This window comes from Silurus aristotelis, assembly GCF_946808225.1.
Source record: "Silurus aristotelis genome assembly, chromosome: 11".
Lineage (NCBI taxonomy): Eukaryota > Metazoa > Chordata > Actinopteri > Siluriformes > Siluridae > Silurus > Silurus aristotelis.
Window position 1 is genome coordinate 14,180,907 of NC_139584.1, and position 23,154 is coordinate 14,204,060.

Below are 23,154 nucleotides of genomic sequence, written 5' to 3' on the forward strand. Positions count from 1 at the left end.
ATTTATAAGCCCGTGCTTTTGTGCTTTTGTCCTCGCAGGTTTGAAATTGAGATCGAGCCTATTTTTGCCACCATGGCCTTGTATGACCTGAAAGAAAAGAAAAAGGTCAGTATTTGCTCTGCGCCATCGTTTGTAGTCTTTCAATGTGGATGTCCTTCTAAAAGTTATTGATCAGGACCGCCAATAGAGATGCATAGACCACTGAAGAATAGCGACTGTGTTCTCTATGTGAGTTGCTTAATCTAGATTAGGGTTGCCTGTTCTCCCAGAACTGTCTACTTCAATTTACTGTATGATAGGGCTATTCATGTTTATTTCATTAGATGTGTCTGTAATGAGAACCACCATATAGGGAGAGCTGCAAATTGTGTGAATTTGTGTAAAGCAGGGACTGTTAAACAGCCTTATTTTGTTGCACATAGGCACAATATCTGTCACTGTTTATTTCTTCAAGTGTGCTCCACTTTCTCTCAGCTGTATTCCCCCTACTGTTCTTTCATTACTCTTGCTGTGAACAGTTTAGAATTTTTAAAAATAACTCTGGATCAGTGTGCGTTTCCTTCCAGAGCAGAATCCTGCACTGAATTTTACTTTGCATTTCTTTTTGCATGAAATAAACAGACAACAGATGTCATCGTTTTCCAGAAGTACTACATTTATCATCTTAAACAAGTTTCAAGCCCAGTTTTGACAGGAATCACGAGGAAGTGTAACATCTGGACATTGTGTACTGTATCTAGATGATTCCGCACGATTCAGAGTAGAGAGCCCAAATTCTGCCACATATTTGGGATAGCAGGATATTTTTTTTGGAAGATTGGATGTTCATTTCAAGTTAAATTTTATTTGTACAGCATTTTAAACTATGGAGAGAATTTCAGATGTGGATTCGAGTTTAGATCCTTAATGAGCAAGCCGTGACCTTGGCATGGAAGGTAGGGCTTTAGGAAATGACAAGTGGGAAAAAAACGTTCAGTGGAACCATCCATAAAATTCTGGGTGATACTTGATGAATTATTATGAGTCATTACTTTTACAAAGCTCTATATTGTGTACCAAAACTGTCCGCGATAAACGGAAAACCGCAGTAAAAGGACGGCACCCCAGAAATGCTAGTTTATGTATACAGTACTGTACTGTATTAAAATATAACTTCATTTTATAATTAATAATTATATTTTTATTAATAAATTTCATTATTTCAACATAAAACTCCATAAAAACAATTTCCTATACGTTTTTTGGTCTAAAATCAGCGAAACAAATTAGTTATGTGGTGAATGCAATTCCGTGATAAACCGGGCGTGCGAGATTCGAACGGCGGAAAAAGCGGGGGATTACCGTATTAGGGTAATTTAAGATTTAATTTGAGGTTTATAGTGAAATCTATAGTACCCGAGGTGAAGAAAAAATACATTATAATGAATTAGAATTGAGCGGAAACAAGTGCGGTCATTAGGCTTAGTTTTTTGTCTACTAAAAACTACTTATTATTACTGTACAAGTTCAGAAGCATGCATGGTGCCTCGATCTTTACTAAATTTAATAGTGATTTTTGATGAAACTATGTCCACACTATGAATTTTAATTGTTTTCTTTTTTTTTTTTTGGTTAGGTTTTGTAATAATCAGTGGAAAATATTGCACCTCCAGGCATTACATTATGTCTGGCGAAATGAATAACACTGATTATCTCTTCATCATGGCACTTGTTAGTGGGAGAAATGTATTAGGCAGCAAGTGAACATTTTTTCCTCAAAGTTGACGTGTTAGAAGCAGGAAAAATGGGCAAGCATAAATATTTGAGTGACTTTGACAAGTGGCAAATTATGATGTCTAGACAACTGGGTGTGAGCATCTGCAGCTTTTGTGGGATGTTCCTGGTCTGCAGTGGTCAGTATCTATCAAAGGTGGTCCAAGGAAGGAACAATGGTCAACTGGCAACAGGGTCATGGGTGGCCGAGTCTCAAATTGCTGAAGAAGTTAATGCTGTTAATGCTCTACGGATCAGGACTGTTTTGGCAAAAGGGGACCAACAAAATATTAGCCAGGTGGTCATAATGTTATGCCCGATCAGTGTAAGTATAAATGTTAATGTGATACTATTCTGTTAGATTTCAGAGAACTTCCACTGTGATCTAAACACAGATCAAATGAAAGCCCTTCTGCGCTCCCACACCCCTCGTATGGACTCCTCTACACTGGCAAGGGCTGCCATTTTCTCCATCTCCTACCCTTCTCCAGACATCTACCTGGTTGTTAAGGTAAAGCGACTGCATCTCTACTTCTCCTCACCTCCAAATATTTTTTGGGTTTTGACTTCACGATTTTAATGACTACACTATATGGACAAAAGTCTTGGGATACCTGATATTTCCAGCCATAAGTGGTTCTTCCCCAAACTGTTACCACAATGTAGGAGACACCCAGTTGTATAGGATGTCTTTGGATGTGGTTGTATTAAGCTTTCTCTTCACTTAAACTAGGAAATCCAGACCTGTTCCAGCATGACAATGCCGCTGTACACAAAGCGAGAACCATGAAGTTATATGGTTCACCGCAACTCTATTAAGCACATTTGGGATGGCAACCGAACTTGAAAATCCAGCAGAACATCTTCCCAGAAGGGTGGAGGTTATTATATCAGTAAATGGGACTTTATGTAAAATGGGATGTTCAAAAAGCATATATAAATCTTTTGTTCAGGTGTCTACAAACTTTTGTCCATTTAGTTAATATTTAGTGATAATGATACAGAGGAAAATGGTGATATTTAACATGATTATGATGGCATTAATGTTTCTCTATATAATAGTTAGAGAAAGTCCTGCAGCAGGGAGAGATTGGAGATTGTGCAGAACCGTATGTAGGAATGACGGACAATGCCAAGGTGATGACTGAAAAAAGAAAATTCTGAAAGTAATATAAATTACTTTGTTTTAAAAATACACCTTTCTTACATATTATACCCCTCTTTCGTTCAGAACAAAGACAAGCTGGAGAAGCTTCGAAACCAAGCGGAGAACTTCTGTCAGAGGTTGGGTCAGTACCGGATGCCCTTCGCCTTTGGTACGGTCAACATCATGAATGTGATCAGCACAGCCACACTGGATCGAGACACAGCCGACACAGATAGCATCAATGGTAATTGTATTAACCTTTAATGCCAAAATGTATCATATTTGATACATTAGTTTCTGAGACCTCTGCACCTCCTGCATCAAAAATACTTTCCTCAAAAACCTGTTTAATACAATCTGAGACTTGTCTTCTGCCCCCTATTGGATTTATCTATGCTCTGCAGTCAATAGCAGGCTTTAGGCAGGTTTTTCCAATATGGCTGACTTCATAAATTGACTTTGCTAGTTTATGTTGTTACAGATTTTTTTTTTTTATATGAATATGTACTTTTTTGATGAAACTAATATTTAATTGATATATTGATAAGTATGTTATAGTACAATTGTGTTGAAAATATAATACAGTAGATATATAAGGTAATTTAGCTTAGTCATCAATGTATTGCATTTCATGATGCAATCTGCAATATTCCTGCTACAATGTCACATACAAAATTCGATACAAATAAATAATAAGTTTTTATTTTTTATTAAACTAATTAAAAATGTAATGGTCATCTTGGAATAACTTTTTTACCGATTCCATACTAGTGGAAATGAAATATTTATGTGATTTTTGTACATCCAATCTAATGTTGTAGTTTGCTAATATTTGTCTGTTCAGTAAAACAAATAAATAATTATCATAATCTATGTTATATTTATCAATTCAGAGAAGAAATTCAGAATCCACAAACATAATTTTTCTGTATGTATTTTCAGAAAAAAAATATATAGTGTTGAAATTGTCATCGACATGCTTATGGATGGCAAATCAAGTGACTTCGAGCAGTAATTGAAAGATGAGAATGATGATGAGTTGGAGTGGACGTTTCAAATACAATAATTAGTCTTTGTTTTTGTTATAAAATATACAGTACATGTACATTGTTGCGATCAGTAAATTGTCATAAATTCCCAATTTATCAAATACGATTAAAAAATCACTTTTGTGAATGGTAATCAATTTATTTATTTAGTTTTTATTAATTTGTTTAAAGACCTCAAACACTTCAATTTCCAAAAAATAAAATTTTCTGTTAATTATTTCATGTCAGGTTGATTAGAGCCCAAAAATAAAAAAGCAAAATGTAACTGCCTGTTGATAAAAGGTTCATGTAGTTCATTAGTGTAGCTCATGTTGAAAGGTAGAAGTGAGTCATGTATAATGTATAAAACTGAGTATATTTTTAATACCAGGGTCAGTCTAAAGATAATTGGAGAGGATTGCATTAAAATATGAAACGCAACACAAAAAACACCACAGCGTGGTGTGCGTAACACTTTTCTAATGCAGTCTGCTTCGGGTCGGGTGCTTCTTTACCTTCCGCATCATGCAATTAAAATCGGATTATCTCAAATGTATCATAGTTTCAACAACATACCTTTACTTTTATACCAATATCTGGTTTCAGCCAAAACATTTCAAGGTTTCTTGCACATGTTGTTGTAGGGAGCTTTTTTTCTTGCTCATTATCAAAATCTAAATATTGATATTTGCATAACTTTATGCCGACCGGCAAATCATAGTATTCTATTTTGGTAACTCGTTTTATTTGTTTTTTCCAGGTAAGAACAATATGGATAAGAAGGCCTACCTGCCCAGACGCAATTCGGAGAGGTTTACCACCCTGGAGGACCAGTCCAACCTGTTCAGCTTTAAACCTGCTGTCATAACCATTCAGACCCTGTTCAAACAGGTCAGCTCAGTGTTACAGGGATTTATATTACCGTTCCCGTCTGGTGGCTTTTCCGCTAAATTTTCACTGTTTTGTGTTTGTGTTTATATTGCACAACGTTTTACAGCTTGATCGTTATTTTGAGGTCTGATCAGCGTAAAACAGCTCAGAGCCACATTTTTTTACATTTAAAAAAGTTCCAGTTCAATAACCTTGCTAACACAAAGTGGTCTCATACAGTGATGCATTCCAGAAATCCTTTTCCCGTTTGCAGAGACGAGTTACTGTTTATTTTTTAAGAGTGTGAAAATGTGTTTGACGTACAGTGTCTGGTCTGTATTCAGTCAAGCCAAAGATTGCTCAGAATGGTGTTCAGGTGTCACGTGTAAACACAGATTTAAGAATTATTCAGAAGTTATGTAAGAGCTACACATGCAAGTTGGCCTTTGCCCAGAAACAGAGCTTTGTCTAAGCTGCTAACTTCTATGCAGTATTGCCGTGAGCAAGCATCAGTATAAAGTCTAGCGCCACCACCTGACAGTTTGACATAGTCATAAATGTTTTTTTTATTATTTAATACATTATATATACTGTATATGTATATATCGTGCTATTCTTTAATATAATGTAATTTCAGGCTCAATCAGACTGTTAATATGCATACATTTCTTGCACAAATATTCACTTAACTTTTGGATTAAGGTTCGGTGGCCAGCATACGCCACCAACTCTTTGTGTTCTGATGTAATGAATGATTCAGATGAGCTGTTTGTGTCTGCTTGCAGGAAGGGGAGCGTCTCAGTGATGAAGATTTATTTAAGTTTCTGGCTGACGTCAAAAGGACATCCACGCTTCAGCGACGGGTCAAGATAATACCAGGTGATGTCTGTCTTCGAAAGCTTTCAAATGATTCTGATCTGCCAGTTGCAATGCACAAAATCTGTCACATTGTTCGGACCCAGATGCCAGACTTGAGCTTTTGTGCTTGTGTTTGTTCTGGCAGGCTTTCTGAGGCTAGAGTTTACCCCAGTGCCAGATACAGTTATACCGTGTCTGTCTCCTGAGCTCATCCCCATTAAACCTGTATCCGAGAAAATCTTGCGACCTGTCAAAGAGCTGCTCGAGTTTCCCTCCAACGATGTCTACGTCCCTCACTGCATATACAGGTTGGTCTGGGGCTTTTTTTTTTTTAATCCTACTTCATGTTTTTCCTTTATTATATGCACAGAGTCACATAGCTGGAGGAGCTGGGAGAAGAGGTTACCATTTGTGAGTGAGAGTATGGTTTGGAGAATGTTGATAGAGAAGTATAGAAAAGGTTAATGCATGGATCTAGAGATAACGAATGACAGGGTGTTAAGAGAGGAGTTGTGGTACAATATAAGGACATTGTATTTGTGCAGGACATGTATGAGGACAGTGTGACAGCAGTGAAGTGTGCAGTAGAAACGACAGTCTGGTTCAAGGTGGAGGTGGGACTGCAACAAGGATCGGCTCTGTGCCCTTTCCTGTTTGCAGTGATGGTGAACAGGGTGATGGACGAGGTCAGACAAAAGACTGAGCGAGCCTGGAGAGATGGAAATATGCACTGGAAAGAATGAAAGTCTGTAGGAGCAAGACAGTGAACATGTGTATGAATGAGAGGAAGGTGTGGTTACAAGGATTATAAATGGGAAAGGTGGATAAGTTTAAATACCTGGGGTTAAGCAGTGCATAGTAATGGAGAGTGTGTTAGAGAAGTGAAGAAAAGAGTGCAGGCAGGGTGGAGTGGGTGGAGAAGAGTGGCAGGAATGATTTGTGATAGAAGGGTATCTGCAAGAGGGGAAAGTTTATAAGACAATGGTGAAACCTGCTATATTGTATGGTTAAGAGACTGTGGCATTGACTACAAGGAGAAGGTTTGGACATGTGCAGAGGAGGGACACGGGGTATACAGTGTATACGGAAAGTATTTATAGCACTTCACTTTCCCCACATTTTGTTTTGTTACAGCCTTATTCCAAAATGGATTCAATAGATTTTTGTCCTGAAAATTCTACAAACGTGTACCCCATAATGACGATGTGAAAGACATTTGTTTGAAATCTTTGCAAATTTATTACAAAAAATAATGATTTGGAGTCCACCTGTGGTAAATTCAGATGATTGGACATGATTTGGAAAGGCACACACCTGTCCCACAGTAAACCGTGCATGTCTGTAGATCTCCGAGACAGGATTGTATTGAGGCACAGATCTGGGAAGAGGAACAGAGAAATTGTTGCTTCATTGAAGATTCAAATGAGCACAGTGGCCTCCATTATCTGAAAATGGAAGAAGTTTGGAACCACCAGGACTCAGGTTAATGAACACAACACTAATGTGGTAATGGTTTGGTGCATACAAAAACCCAGGGACTCCTTGGCTATGCTATTCAGGCCCTTAGAGGTCTCTAGAGTATCACTGTTCTGGAGAAGTGGTGGAAGCATTCATTGAATATTGGGTGGTTACTGCCATCTGGTGTTGAGTGAGAACACTGCTGCAGTGCTTAAATGACTTCAGAACAGTATCCTGAAGCTTGAACCATAGAACCATCTTTAAGTATTTTTTGTGACAGAAATTCCTTTTATAAACCAATTCATCTACTAATCTTTGTTATTTCAACGTTTTTATTTGCAGAAACCTGCTGTTTGTATATCCTCAGAGGCTCAACTTTGGCAATCGAGCGTTGGCATCTGCCAGGAACATTACCATAAAGATCCAGTTCATGCATGGAGATGAACCACTCCCTGTTAGTACGCACACTTAGCAGACACGGAAAGAAATAAACAGTGTTTAAATGCCAGTGTATTCTTGCAGACTTGTACAAAAGTCTTTACATTTATTTAACTTTATCATGACATTTTTATGAGAGAGTAGAAGCATTTCATTCTGCATTCATTTGTGGATTAAAAATAAAAACAGTAGAATTACTTTAACAATAAACTGAATGATGAGAGAAATGTGAAAAATCTAATGTGTATATATATCTAGCGAGAAGACTGCAGGTTGAAATATACAACAAAATAAACAGAAAGGCAATGAGGAAAAAACCAATATCATGAGATATCAGAGAATATTTGTCACATTGATCAATGTGAAATATAAACTTTTCAATTGATAACTGCATATACAGTAGTAATTGATGAAACCTCGCTGAATCCAAGAATGTAAAAATGTCTTGTTGCTAAAAGGTATGTTTCTTTGTCTTTTTCATTTGTTTTTTAATTTAAAGGTTAAATAACATTTGTCTCTCTCTCCATCAAGGTTATATTCGGGAAATCAAGTGGTTTAGAATTTCTATCTGAGATCTACACCCCAGTTACATACCATAACAAGTGAGTCTACTCATGCAGGACTGCATTTTAGATCTACTGCATTATAAAATCAGCAATAAAGTGTAATAGGAAGCACACAGAGTCATGAGATTTGCTTTTATGCAGATCTCCAGATTTTTACGAAGAAGTGAAGATCCGTCTTCCGGCTCGCCTGACTGAGAAACACCACCTGCTCTTCACCTTCTTCCACATCAGCTGCCAGCAGAAACAGAACCAGAGCGGCAGCTTGGAGAGTCTCATCGGATACTCTGTGCGTCTTCGCAGTTTGCACTTTTCTTTTTTTACTTTGGAACATCTGCTCCAATTACCAATGACATGCATGGAAAAGGCGTTTGTAAATTAGTCTAAGAGGAAATGATGTAGTTTGGCATGCCTTTTTATTATTATTAATGCAGACGTGTTAAAAAAAAAAAAAAAAAAGATTTGTCAAAAGCTTATTAGTTTTCATAACCCATAAAACTAAAGTACATCTTTGTCAGAAGACGAAAGTGTTTTTTCTGTGTTTAACACACATTTATAACATGTGCTGAAGGTTGTGTTGTGTTTTGCTGCAGTGGTTACCCATGCTCAATAATGAGAGGCTGCAGATGGGAGCTTTCTGTTTGCCCATTGTTCTTGAACGTCTTCCCGTGAACTACTCTTTACACACTCCTGAGGTACAGTACAGTAAGCCAAATCACTGACAGCATGACATTTCAACTTGTTTTTTTATTGTGATACATTTGATGTCACTGCTTAGGTCAGTTACATGTGTAATGTTACTGTAGTAAAGTTTTCCTACAGCCAAAAATATCTATAAATAGCTAAATAATTAAAAATATATATATGTTTTTGCCTATAAAAACTCTTTCTAAAATAATCATTTTAGGTACAGAGTCTGTTTCATGACTGCAATTATATATATATAATCAAATATACCAATGCTTGTCATGCATTATAGCTGCAGTAGGAATTGAATCCTATATTAAAGGCAAATTACTTTCTTTTCTTCCATTTCTGTTTACTTCTAGTTGAAAAACACAAAAAACAAAAACATATTTTGGGATATCCTGAAGTAAAATGATTTGCTTTCAAAACCGAAGTAATCATAAAATTCTTCTATGCTTTTTGAACATCCCATTCCACAATTAGTTCCCATTAGCTGTTATAAGAACCTCCACTCTTCTGGGAAGATGTTCTACTACATTTTGGAGTGCGTTTGTGGAGGTTTGCGCTCATTCTGCCACAAGGGTGTTAGTCAAGTCAGCTACTGATGTAGGGTGAGGAGCATCCCAAAGATGTTCAATAGGGCTGAGGTCAGAGCTCTATAGCAGGTCACTCAAGATTTTCCACTCCAACCCATGTAAATCCTAGTTCAAGTGACGAGAATATTTAATGCTCCTAACCCAACACAAAGGACCACATATGGCTGGAAAAGTCAGGTGGCCCAAAACGTTTGTCCAGATAGTGTGTAAATGCAAATATAATGTTTAAGGTTCTTGCAGGCTGCTTTGGGGATTTATTATATATAATTTTAAGGTTTGATATTTTTTATTTCTACGCAGAAATTACCAACCCAGGTTCCACCAGTCAAGTGGATTGATGGCCATAAAGGAATTTTTAGCTTGGAAATTCAAGCTGTATCTTCAGTTCATACACAGGTATGTAACACATGTATGTAGATTTACGTGCATGCTTTTAGATTTTCACTTAGATGCTTCCTGTTTTAATATAAAATTCCAATGGTTTAAATTTAATATCATGTCATATTCGAACATCATATTTTGTTGAAATTGGCAACACAGATTTAAAAGGTTTGTCAACTCTGGAGTGTAATGAGATTTTTGCCAGAAGTTGCCAGGGTACTGTTCATACCTTTTAAGGTTGCCAGGTTTTTCATGAATAGAGCTTACAGGGCAAATGAATGATGGCTTAATAAAATATTTACATCACAATATTGTAAAACATTTAATGTTCATATATTTAAGTCATGCTTCCTTTAGCATTTATTAAGCTTGTTGTATACCAGGAGAGTCACCTGGAGCGCTTCTTCACTCTGTGCCATGCTCTGGAGGGGAAGGCTACATTCCCTATCCGCGTAGGGGACGACAAAGTGCCAGAAAACAAGCTGGAGCATGAGCTAAAGCTCAGCATCATATCTCTGTCCTCTTCCAAACTGGAGCAACTTGTTCTCTTTCTCCACCTGGTCCTGGACAAGCTGTTCCGCCTCATCATGCAGCCCATGGTCATCGCTGGCCAGACCGGTGAGCAGATCAATATTACATGTTTATTCCAGTGGATCTATATGTCCTTCTGACTTTATCTACTTTATCTATTACCATCGATATGTATTTCAGAGATTTCACATTTTAATTAGCCATCCTAACTAGATTATAAATAAATACATGCAATTCATTGCATCATCGTTCAGCATACTTGAAGACTGCACGTGTTTATCAATAAGCAATACAATTGAATCCCTTAAACCCTGTATCATTCATTTTGTGTGTTTTGTGTTTTTTTTTGTAGCGAATCTGGCACAGATAGCGTTTGAATCAGTGGTGTCCGTAGTGAACAGCCTTCATAACAGCCAGGAACTGGCCAAAGACCACCAAGGCAGGAACTGTCTCCTAGCAACCTACCTTTACTATGTGTTCCGGTTGCCAGACACTCAACTGGAAGTCATTAACGCAGGTGTGAAAATCTAATCATCCAGGATTAGTAGTGATGCAATACACTGGCATGATGGAGGGATTTTATTTTTACAAAAATAAATAAATAAATAAATAAATATATATATATATATATATATATATATATATATATATATATATATATATATATATATATATATATATATATATATATATATATATAATATATAGGACATTGTGTTCATTTTATCTTTTTTTTTTATTTTTTATTTTTTTATTAAAATTTTAATAATAATGCGGTACGCCTGGTATTCATTTGTGAATGATGGCATAGATAAGGACATGAACGAATGACCATGCATGCCTATATAGTCAATAGAATCACTAATAGGAAATTCAAAGAAACATTATGTAATTCACAAGATTACATTAAGATTCAATACAGCCATTGTCTTTTAAATCAATGCATCAATCCAAGTAATAATTTTATACAGTGGTCCCCCTGGAACTATCGGGGGTTACGTTCTAAGACCTTTTTGAGTTCCGAAAATCCACGCACTCCCGCAGCCCCTATGGTACCTTAGTGAATTCATCTAGACATTGTCACTTTAAAAATGTAATAGTGTACAGTATGCATACTCAACAGAAAATTTGAAGTAATGGACATTAATGCTTTATTTATCACTTAAAATTAATAATACAATAATGTAAAAAAAAAAAAAAAGAAATTATTAAATTTATTACTAAAAACAGATTTAAATGTTATTCCTAACCTTCCTGAACATTCCGTCCTGCTGCGGATTCTCACAAATTTTAAGATAATCTGCAATTTGCCGTTAGTTAGGTTCCCAATGAGAACCTGCGAATTTTCCAAACCGATAGTTCCGAACCGCGAATTATTGGGGGTCGACTGTATTTGATATGAAAATCTGAATGATTTTGAAAGAAATTTTAGTCAGAATGATCAAAAATGTACACACTTACACACTGTCATTGTAAAGATCCCCAAACATGAGTAGGGTGTTTATCTCATGTCCTTGATATAACTAATAATTTGTTACAGTTTATTATTTATTTAAGAAATATTTTCCATCATTCTGTATTACTCTGAGTTGAACAGATTCAGGCTAAATATTTGTAAACTTTCATTGTATTTGAAGGCTGTGATTTGACTATTATTATTATTATTATTATTATTATTATTATTATTATTATTATCATTTATTTGGCTTCAGGTGCACTGGTACAGGAGAGCAGGTACAGCACTATGGGCCGAGCCACAGCCACAACTGTAGGCAACATGCTGCTCACTTCTCGCATCCGCTCTAGCAGCAACCCCGACCTTTCTGCTCAACAGAGCTCAGAGGACGCTGAGGTCAAGAGCATACTGGTTGAGAAGGTACTTATTTAATGGTCTTGTGTTCTGATGTGTGTGTATATATAGAGAGATTTGGGAAGTGGTAGCTCAGTGGTTAAAACATTGGACTTGATTCTTGAAACGTGAAGGTCTTTAAATCCCAGCAATACTAAACACCAATGCTGGACCCTTGTGCAATTAACCCCTTCACTGCTTTGTTTCAAGTTGCCCCGGATAAGGTTGTGTGCCGTAAATGTAACTAAAATAGCTTTAGAATATGTGTTTTGCCTTTTAATTAAACATTTTAATATATTTTTCCAAAACCACTTGGCTCGCACTTTTCGAGCATTTTCTATTTCTTGCTTTTTATTACGTCATTCATCATTCTACATCCAAATTGCATACAATGTAAAGATGGTGATTTATTCCAGGGTTTGAATCATCCCGGGAGCAGGATGTCCACTTTTATTGATGTCACCAATCGCTCTCAAATTACCGCCGGTAGCATGCGGCTCTCAAACAGAAAGGTACTTGTCTCATCCCAGCGCATATTTAGTGATATGAGTTCATCAATAATAGATAACAGTGTGAAACAGACATGTGTGTACGAATCTCTTTTAGCAATTTCATGAAGAATTGGCTCTACAAATGGTGGTGAGCACTGGCGTCTGCAGAGAGAACGTCTATAAATACGCCTGGTTCTTCTTCGAGCTGCTGGTAAGAGTATAGCAGGGCTTTCTGAATTACTGCCCTTATATGCAGTTAAAGGGGAAATTCTGGAGCACCTGGAGTTTTCTCCTGGTTTATTACAGTTAAATCACATTTTTTACTTTCATTTTCCTAGATTAAAGCGAATGATACAGGATAGAAATGAAATTAATAAGGGAAAACTTAATCATTGTGGAAATGTATGAACTACTTGCTGTCAGATCCTAATAGAACCCAATAGTAAATGATTTTAAAGCCAGGTACAATTAAAGGGTAAATGTATTAGGCCTGTAGGTAAAAAGTACTACTCTGTCCTCTACATCTGCCTCCTTCAAACTAACTACCTGCATGTCTTCCCTCACCACATCCATAAACCTCCTCCTTGGCCTTCCTTTTTTCCTCCTGCCTGGTGGGTTCATCTCCACTAAAGAGTACCTACCTGTCCAGCCCCTGTCTCTCCCAACGAAAATCATCTCTACCACCTCCAGCTCCACCTCCTTTAATAATTCAAGAGTGAACTTTCTCTTTCACTCTTACTGATACCTTTCTATCACAAATCACTCCTGCCACTTTTCTCCACCCACTCCACCGTGCCTGCACTCTTTTCTTCACTTCTCTAACACACTCTCCATTACTTTGCACTGTTGACCCCAGGTACTTAAACTCCTCCACCTCTTCTCCCTGTAACTGCATCACTCCACTGCCCTCCCTCTTATTCACACACATGTACTCTGTCCTACTCCTACTGACTTTCATTCCCCTTCTCTCTGTACCTCCATCTCTCCAGGCTCTTCTCAACCTGCTCCCTACTCTCTCCACAAATCACAATATCATCCGCAAACATCATAGTCCAAAAAGATTCACAGACAATGCTAGTGATATGATCACATTATTATTTTTGTCTTTTCTGGCTCTTAATGTTCGGTGTAAATAAATTGCACGTTTGATGACTATTTAAATAAAAATGCTACAATATAGGCTGCTCAAAACATTTATCTGGTAGATGGAGTAAAAACTTTACCTTTACAATTAAACCTTTGTCCTTAGACTTTAAGAGTGTGTGTGTGTGTGTGTGTGTGTGTGTGTGTGTGTGTGTGTGTGTGTGTAATGCAGGTGAAAAGCATGGCTCAGCACATCTCTCAAATGGACAAGCAGGCAGTGCCTCGCAAAAATCGTTTCTCCGACCGTTTCAAGGATGACATCACCACCATCGTCAACGTGGTGACTGCTGAAATCGGCACTATCCTGGTGAAACAGCAGAAGGTTAGGCTTTTAAATTGTATGCTTCAATTTGTACTTGATGTACTTGAACATGACATTTCACTTTCACCTCCGCTGCAGGCTTGGATTTCACGATATTTGAAAGCCTTATCCCGATCCCAAGAGGCAGTAAACATTAAAATGTCGCCGAACTTGAGAACGGTCAACAGTGTGAATTAACGTATTATGTTTACAGGAACAGGAGCAGGCTGAAAAGGTGAACATTAGTCTGGCGTTTTTCATTTATGACCTGATGTCTCTTATGGACAGAGGCTTTGTCTTTAGCCTTGTCAAGAACTACTGCAATCAGGTAAGGCAATCTTGTACGCAGGTGCAGCAAGCATTAGAGAAAAAAGTGTGTCTCTCTTTGTCTCTGATCCTCACTGTGGGGTTTTTATTTACTTTGCAGATGTCAGCAAAGAGTGTGTCCATGTCCACTCTGATCACCCTGAGACTGGAGTTTTTGAGAGTGCTCTGCAGTCATGAGCACTACCTGAACCTGAGCCTGTACTTCAGTAGCTCTGCTTCTGCTCCCACGTCCCCTTCTCCATCGGTCACTTCGCAGGTCAGTAAATCTCAGGCAGACAAACCCACATTACAACATCCATTTGATTATGTTAATTCTTTTACCCAGGCTGGATGGTAAAGATGGAGAGAAATTAAATCCAGAAAATCCTGAACAATGCCATATTGCTGTTATTCTTGCTGGGACCAGACACAGATCTGAGAATGCACATTTTAAACCTAAAGATATAGGCTGGAGTAAAACTCACCCAAATTTTTTACATTTAAAGGAGTAATATTCTAAATGAGCTTCAAAATATTGTTAAACTAGGTTCACATGTAATGCCTAGATGATAAATAAAAATACGTTATTTGGTGATTTCTCATTTATTTAGATTTACAATTATGGCATTTGGCAGATGCTCTTACTCTGTGGTAATGTAGTAGAGCTGAAACTTTTAGATTAAACTTAGTTTCACCACTGAGAAAACCACTTTTCCCCATATTCATCTTCATTTAGTGCTTGTTGGTCTTTACACCGTTGATGATGGCCCTCGTTAGCACCAGTTATAACGAGGAATTGGAATTGGAAATCAACTTTGTTGTCCACTGCCCTCTCTTAAGCCAAACTTGCTCACTAGTGTAAGCAGATGTTTATTGTGTGGCCATGTTTGTTGTGTGGCCATGAATACACACATGTGTATGCCATGAATAAGAAAAAATACACATTTAAAGCCTGTAAAGGAGTCGCTTGTAATATTTAGGGCCTCCGCTATTTGCGTGGTGAAACATAAATATGCTTTCTGTTCACAATGTACTCAAACAAGAATGTCCATTAAAATCCGCAATAAAGATCGTCACTAGTTGAAGGTTTTTACGGGTCTGGAAACATCTGAAAAAATCACAAATGGCACTTTTTACATATGTTTAATTAAATGAAAAAGATTGCATAATTTTGTCCTTGTTGTAGACTATAGGGCACTTCTACTGATCAGGTTAATTATAATTACTGTATAGTGGTCATGAAGATATATGTGTGTGTGTGTGTGTGTGTGTGTGTGTGTGTGTGTGTGTGTGTGTGTGTGTGTGTGTGTGTGTGTGTGTGTGTGTGTGTGTGTGTGTGTGTGTGTGTGTGTGTGTGTGTGTGTGTGTGTGTTGCAGACCTCAAGTTCATGCAGTTTTCTAGACCAGAGGATTGTAGCCATGTTTGATTTGACTCAGGAGTTTAAACAGCAGCACTATTTGACTGGCCTGCTGCTGACTGAACTCAGTGCGGCTCTCGATATGGAATCAGAAGGGTCAGTCCAACACACTTTACACAGACAAGGCATAATGCTAGCGTTGTTAGTTTTTTGAACACTGGTTTCTAATGCTCTGGCAGTGCTTAGTATATATTCCTTAAGCAGTACAATACGTTACATTTAAGATGATATTATTTAAAAGCAATACTGACCCTGACACTTCTCATAAGTCCCTGTTACTGAGCGTTGAAATTTGGTCAAATCACAAAAGGAATTTAATAAATTGAAAACTGAAAAGTTATAATAACTGTGTATTTATTCTTGTTACTCACATCCAAAGTAATTGCAGTATGGGAACTGCCATTGTGTGTTTCTATAGAGTCTACCTGCCCCCTGCATGTAAGAGTAAAATAAATATAGGTGTCAAATAAGCCTGAATTTGATCATATTGATGAATAAGCATTTTTTTCCCCAATTTTTATCACAAAATATTAGAAGTGCACATGCATTATATAAACATATTTGTGATTATATATTTATGCCCATAAGCTGAACATTGGAACACAGTTGTTTGCTACTGTATAATCAGGCACAGTATAAAAGAAAGATTACTTTCATTGATTGAATAATGGTGGGTGTATGTGTATGTGTGTGTGTGTGTGTGTGTGTGTGTGTGTGTGTGTGTGTGTGTAGGAGTAAGGTGCAGCGCAAGGCCATAAATGCCACATACAGCCTACTGTGTGCTCATGATTTGGACCCTCGGTGCTCACGGTTAGAAGTCAGGACTAAGATTGCTGCTCTTTACCTCCCCCTGGTGGGGATCATCATCGACTCCCTCAACTACATCGACTTTACAGGTGCTCTTGAAGTTTGTACTCGCAACAACTTCAGATGATAACATCCTCCTCTTAGTGCTATAAAGACTTGTTGGTGTATATATTTATCATGCATTATACAATTTCTGTAGTTTCGGATGCACGTGGCAGCAAGACCAAGTCCAGCGGGCCAGAGGACGATTTTGATAATGTCCCTCCTATCAATCAATCTGTTGCCATGGCAATTGCAGGCAACCCGTTCAACACCTTGGCGAGAAACGCACTGGTGTCCATGGCCTCTGTGGTGAGAATGATATTTTTGCCTGTCAAATATAATTCAATAATAGGTTTTAAATAATGAAATTAAGAAATGAAGTAGTAAAATGTTTGCAAGAAAACATATTTTAAACATTATTTAAGACAGTAAGCAGGGACTGTACATCTTGTCATTTAAATGAAGTAAATATTATTCATATTTATTAAATTGGTTCACATTTAATTATTTCCTGGTAATTGACTCAGATGTTTGGAACCTGATATATATATATATATATATCAGGCCCTCAAATATAAAAACTTTCACTGAATTCTGAATTCCACTTCTGTTCTTCTATCTTGCCGTATGTCATCGGTATCATCCAAATGCTTTCTAACAGCCCTGTTTTTTTTCTTCCACAGTCAGGTAGAAGCTGTAGCACTCTCTCTGCAGACACCAGCCGTAATCTGCTGGTGTGTTTCCTGTGGATCATGAAGAATTCCGACCAGAGCTTAATCCAGCGTTGGATATTAGACATATCACCCTCTCAGCTCAGTCGCCTCCTCGAGCTCCTCACCATCTGCACCTCCTGTTTTGACTACAGGGTGAGGGCCTTTATTTAAGAGCACTGCAGTGTTTGTACCGACTTAATCTCTATTCACTGCTACAGTAGACCATGTGCCTCGATGTGAGCAAGGATCAAAAGACGTTGAATGAAAGTCTGTTGTCTGGGGGTTTAAACAATCTAACAGTTTTTCACAGAAAATCTTTCAGTGGTTTATTCAGCATTATTTTTTTTATTAAGTTGTGCATAATTTCAGAGACGGTTTGCTTTTTCAAAGGGAAGAATGTGAAATATGGTGCGGATATGGGTGTGTGTTTCCAAAAAAAACTCTCATGTCAATTTTTTTGATCCGACACCCTGAAAAACTAAATCCAGAAGGCTATCTGGTCACACCAATTTGTTTGTTTGTATTTCTATTGATGTCCCAACGAAACACAATGTTGTGCACTGTTCTTTTCTGAAGCCAAACACTTGCTGCTCTACACATGTGAATGAAGAATGTGGTCTGGATTTTGATGGGAACTGTTTTTGTTAGATAAGACGGATGCTGGACAATATTGACAAAACCAGCTTATACAATAGGAAAACTATGAAAGAACTGAGTATAGTACAGTATCTGTTACAGCAGTCTACACGCTATAACCCACAGCCACTTTGTACTATAAGACTTCACAGAGTCAAAATGATTTCCGGAACCCCCAGTAGAGTTACATTAGTTGACATTTTTTTTTGCTGGTCTTTGGAACTGGGCAAGCACTTTGTAGCTTGGAGCCCAATGGACTAGCTAATAATTGTAATATTTGTCCATCCCTATAGTATTTTAACATTTATTAACTACCCTTAGGATTCTCATATTTAGTTTTAGAGTTAATAGGTTCTCCATTCTCTTCTCAGTTTGGGGAAGCATCCAAATTCTTGATTATTGCTTGCACACTACATATGCAGGAGATAGAGATGTTAAATCATATTTTAAGGGGTGACCATAAATGTGATGACATGAGCATGCGTGTGTGTACTTAGTGGATGTACGTATGTTTTTGTTTGTATGGATGTGTGTGTAGGGGAAACAAAGCTCAGATAAAGTGAGTGTGCAGGCCCTACAGAAGTCTCAGCAGGCTAAAGCTCGTCTGGAAGAGGCACTAATAGGAGGCCTGGGAGCGAGAGGAGAGATGATGAAGAGGGTGGGAGGTGAGTGTTCCTCTTCCATTGCTTCAAAGGGCAGACAGAGAAATCGCTTTTGCACTCTGCTTCCAGGCAGTGCAATGAATAATGTAGAGGCCCCACTGGTACAGAATGAGCTATATAGATGTTGGCTTAGCAAGACATTCACATATGGAAGTCATGTATTGTCTACCAGAAGTCAGCCCTATTTCCTTTTGATGGAGTGATGATTTCCTTATATTGAGTTGTCATCTCCTTTTCTCTCTCACTCTCTCGTTTCTCTGAAGCTAATGACCGGACTATGGGCCAGAGAGAGAACCTGCGCTGGAGGAAAGACCTCACACAGTGGCGCCAGACCAACGACAGACAGGACAAGTGTGTGCAGATAATTTCTTTATATTTATGATGCAATCTATCAGTTCATATGCATTCTAGACCAGATGGAATTAATTACATTTCCAGCTACATAATCTTTTTTTGCTTACAAAATGCCAGGATAAGCAAAATACATGACTGAATGGTGACTATTGCCATTGTTGAGACACATTGGGTTGATTATGTTTTGTTTCGCAGTGCTGCTCCACATTACCACTTTTGACGAACGGCACGGAATCTGAACGAATAACGTGTTTCAAAGGAATGGATAAACAAATACCTCTCTGTCCAAGCATATTTAAACATTTCATTGGCAGTCATTTTGTCACTTTATAAATCAATCTAGAGAGGGTAAATAAAATAAAAAATGTCAATGTATGAAAGCCTAGGAAAACTCTTTTCACGCAGTATTATTGACCACAATTATTAACAAATGGTGTGAAATGATGTGTAATGATGTGTCGTTGTCTTGTGTGTATTCTAAGATCTAAAGCAGAATTGGACCAGGAAGCCATAATCAGTGGGAATCTGGCTACTGAGGCCAACCTTATAGTCTTGGACCTGCTGGAGATCATTGTGCAGGTAATGGAGGAGAGTTCCACTTGTGTTCATCACACACTGTCAGCATAGTTTGCTCCTGCTCTCCTAGTGTTACTTTGAAGTAATGAAAAATCTGAAAAAATCGTGTCATTAGACTTGAAAGAAATCTTTTTTTGGCTTAAACTGAAGTTATCACTTGAAAAAATTTTAGACAAAAGGATTGAATTAGATAAATACTGGAGAAATTAAAAACTGATGCAAAAGTAATGAAATACATGTGGTGTGTGTGTGTGTGTGTGTGTGTGTGTGTGTGTGTGTGTGTGTGTGTGTGTGTGTGTGTTGTGTGTACTTGTGTTTGTTTTTTCTCCCACCAGACTGTACCACTAGCAGACTATAAGGATAGTGCTGTTGGTGGAGTTCTGAGAGTTTTGCTGCACTCACTAACATGCAACCAGAGCACCACGTATCTCTCACACTGCTTTAGCACAATCCGAGCTCTCGTTGTGAAGGTACAGAAAAGCTGTGGTTATTCTGCAAAATGCGTTCATTGTCATTTAATTAATTTATTTTTAATTTAGACCATGTGAATAACAAATCTCTATCCACAATAAATACTGTACTGTTGAAAGATTTATGATCAAACTCTTGATGTCACCCATGAGGATGGGTTCCCCTTTTGAGTCTGGTTCCTCTCAAGGTTTCTTCCTCATAACATCTAAGGGAGTTTTTCCTTGCCACAGTCTTGCTCACAGGCTTGCTCATCAGGGACAAATGCACACCATTCACCTTAACTCTTGATCTGTGTAAAGCTGCTTTGAGACAATGTTGTGAAAAGCGCTATACAAATAAACTTGACTTGACTTGATTAAATATTACATTAATAATAACATTAATGAACATACCTCCAGTATATGAGTTTACCTCAAATAATAAATTCTCTGTATATAATAAAGAACAACATAAATTCTATTGTCTTTAAATTAAATTAGAAATTCAGGGAAGTTAAGAAGCTGTCCATCTAAATAATATATTTAAATAATATACTACCTTTTAAACATTAGAGAATGTTTAAACAAGGTATTTTCTAGATCTCTAGAATTCTAATCTAGAGTTCTTGATCTGTTTTGAAGCAATACAATAAAAAATAATTCCATGTTTTTAGTATGAATAAAGTGTATTTCTGAAGGTGTTGCACAAATAAAAAAAAGAAATGCACAAAATCGTTTTGACAAAATTAAATGACTGACCATATGGTGTGGTGGTGATGACATACAGTAGTGGCAAGAGATTTAAAAAAGAAAGAAAAAAAAACCCCTCTGGAGTATTTCTTTAAATATTTTTTAGATAAGCAATAATGCTGGTGTTGTTTTAATAATTGTCAGTGATGTGATAAGCTGCTCTGATGTGTGTGTGTAGTTTGGGGACATGTTGTTCGAGGAGGAGGCCGAGCAGTGTGCAGATCTGTGCCAGAAAGTGCTTCAGTACTGCAGCAGCTGTGTGGACAGCAACAGGAGTCAGGCTTGTGCTACACTCTACCTCATCATGAGATACAGCTTTAATTCTGCGAGCGTAAGACATTCTGCCTTTCTCTCATGCTCTCTCTGTCATACACATATGCGCACACACACACACACACACACACACACACACACACACACACACACACACACACACACACACACACACACACACACAATATCTCATCATAAAATACAGCAATAGCTGACCATCTGTAGATGAGCAGCGAGAATAAGCCCCCACCTCACTCACACACCTCTGGGTTATTATGAAAGACACACACACACACACACACACACACACACACACACACACACACACACACACACACACATGATAGACTTTATCTCTAAATGAAATATATCTATAGATTATTATATGGGTTCCTGACAAATGTACACACACCTGCTCTGTGTAATCTGTTACATTGTGAAAGATATGACTAGATCACACACACACACACACACACACACACTCACTCACACTCACACACTTGTTATACTGTGTTAGACCTAAAACTAACTCTAGTAAGATCTTTACTTCTTAATGTTTTTTGTAAAAGCTACAGTTATTCCATTGTCTTATGAAAATTGTGAAAATTGTGAGGACCTTATCCTTACATAATTATTAATCCAGCCAAATTTCAGATGTTCACCTGAATCTAACCCTGACCTTAACTTTAGTTTACTCCTTCCATCATTCCCCATTTCTTTTAAATAAATAATGACCTATGCGATCTGCCATGCGAAACTGAGGTTGGATTTACCTCATTTTAAGACCAGGTGATTAAGTTATTAAGTCATGATACATGAAACTATAGAATTCAAAGAGGTTGTACTTTAATTTTTACATGACTGTACATACATATAAATACACATGAAATACAGTTATAAATCATTGCCTGTTATAAGACACAAGCCCAAGCACAATTCCAGACAATACACCCACCTAACACACACACACATACACACACACAGAGTGCACTGCAATCAGTTTCCATCTTAGAGATATGACTAGAAACACACCAGATGCATATGCTTGCAAACACACAAACACACACACTGCAGTGAAGTGCTTCATGAGATATAGAAAGAATATATTTGCACAGAAAAACATGCATATCTTTAGGAATCTCCGAAACAGAGCCGTGGCTTTCCAGTAGAGCAAATAGCCATCAGTGTTTTCCATAATTCTATTAGGTGCTTCTGTCCTGCCAAATTCCACAGTCGGACAAAAACCAGCAGGCCACTTGTTGTGTCCTAATCCAGACACGCTGGGAAAATAAACTAACAGTGACTGCATGAGTCAGTACATGCTGCTGTTTAAAAGTCAGTGTTGCTGTAATGAATTAAATCTAGATGCTGTGTCTCCTAATAGAGGTTTCAGAGGGAGCTGTCACCTAAATATGCTTGACATTTGCCTTCAATTCCTTTCGCTCAGTACTGTCACGCCCCATGTATTCCGCTAATGGTGGCGTGTTTGGTTTTGGGTCTGTGTGTCTGCTCGTTTCCTGTGTGCACTGGTTCGATGGACTATTTCCTCTGTTCACATCGTTTACCTCCCCTCACCAAACGCACACACACTCAGCCCATCTCGAACAGATGGCCATGTTGTTTGCTTTCTCATTCATCTTTAATGGGAAAACGATGAATGTCTCCCCGTCTCTGTTTGCCTGAGTGTTTGGTTTGCCCTGACAGTTACCTCTATTGTCATTATTATAACCTTTGAATGAGTCATGTCGGTTCGAAGCCACAATGACTCACTTGTTTTTCACTCCTTGACCCCGGTTTTCTGTTTGCCTGGCTCGTGTCTCTCGTAGTAGACGGCATGCCGGTTACATTAAACCATGGATTTTCAAAGCACAACCCGAAATTAATCAGCCGTCTAATATCGACACCATGACAATCCCCGTGGGCAAAAACGGAAATCTCGAGAATAGACAATGGTGTCTTGAGATGTTTCGCACATATGGTCAAACCAGCATAATAGTGCCACTGAAATGATCCATTGGCAATTATGTCCAAGGTAATGGGATCATTTTGGAGTTTCCTGATGCTGAGCAAGACGG

General features: G+C 37.8%; 1 protein-coding gene across 3 annotated transcripts in view; it reads left to right on the plus strand.

Annotated features, from left to right (window-relative positions):
• dock8 (dedicator of cytokinesis 8) overlaps window positions 1-23,154 on the plus strand; it is a 64,156-nt gene that overhangs the window by 29,473 nt on the left and 11,529 nt on the right. For all 3 annotated transcript variants that reach the window (XM_083553608.1, XM_083553610.1, XM_083553609.1), the window contains 29 exons: window positions 39-105; window positions 2,114-2,263; window positions 2,815-2,889; window positions 2,984-3,143; window positions 4,688-4,818; window positions 5,583-5,676; window positions 5,801-5,963; window positions 7,456-7,567; window positions 8,083-8,153; window positions 8,259-8,403; window positions 8,708-8,809; window positions 9,698-9,793; window positions 10,162-10,396; window positions 10,662-10,826; window positions 12,022-12,185; window positions 12,575-12,670; window positions 12,765-12,860; window positions 13,965-14,114; window positions 14,308-14,421; window positions 14,521-14,676; window positions 15,777-15,913; window positions 16,550-16,713; window positions 16,824-16,975; window positions 17,350-17,532; window positions 18,554-18,680; window positions 18,941-19,028; window positions 19,514-19,610; window positions 19,943-20,077; window positions 20,985-21,137. In XM_083553608.1, the coding sequence (XP_083409734.1) occupies window positions 39-105; window positions 2,114-2,263; window positions 2,815-2,889; window positions 2,984-3,143; window positions 4,688-4,818; window positions 5,583-5,676; window positions 5,801-5,963; window positions 7,456-7,567; window positions 8,083-8,153; window positions 8,259-8,403; window positions 8,708-8,809; window positions 9,698-9,793; window positions 10,162-10,396; window positions 10,662-10,826; window positions 12,022-12,185; window positions 12,575-12,670; window positions 12,765-12,860; window positions 13,965-14,114; window positions 14,308-14,421; window positions 14,521-14,676; window positions 15,777-15,913; window positions 16,550-16,713; window positions 16,824-16,975; window positions 17,350-17,532; window positions 18,554-18,680; window positions 18,941-19,028; window positions 19,514-19,610; window positions 19,943-20,077; window positions 20,985-21,137 (3,778 nt within the window). The remainder of the gene's footprint in view (window positions 1-38; window positions 106-2,113; window positions 2,264-2,814; window positions 2,890-2,983; window positions 3,144-4,687; window positions 4,819-5,582; window positions 5,677-5,800; window positions 5,964-7,455; window positions 7,568-8,082; window positions 8,154-8,258; window positions 8,404-8,707; window positions 8,810-9,697; window positions 9,794-10,161; window positions 10,397-10,661; window positions 10,827-12,021; window positions 12,186-12,574; window positions 12,671-12,764; window positions 12,861-13,964; window positions 14,115-14,307; window positions 14,422-14,520; window positions 14,677-15,776; window positions 15,914-16,549; window positions 16,714-16,823; window positions 16,976-17,349; window positions 17,533-18,553; window positions 18,681-18,940; window positions 19,029-19,513; window positions 19,611-19,942; window positions 20,078-20,984; window positions 21,138-23,154) is intronic.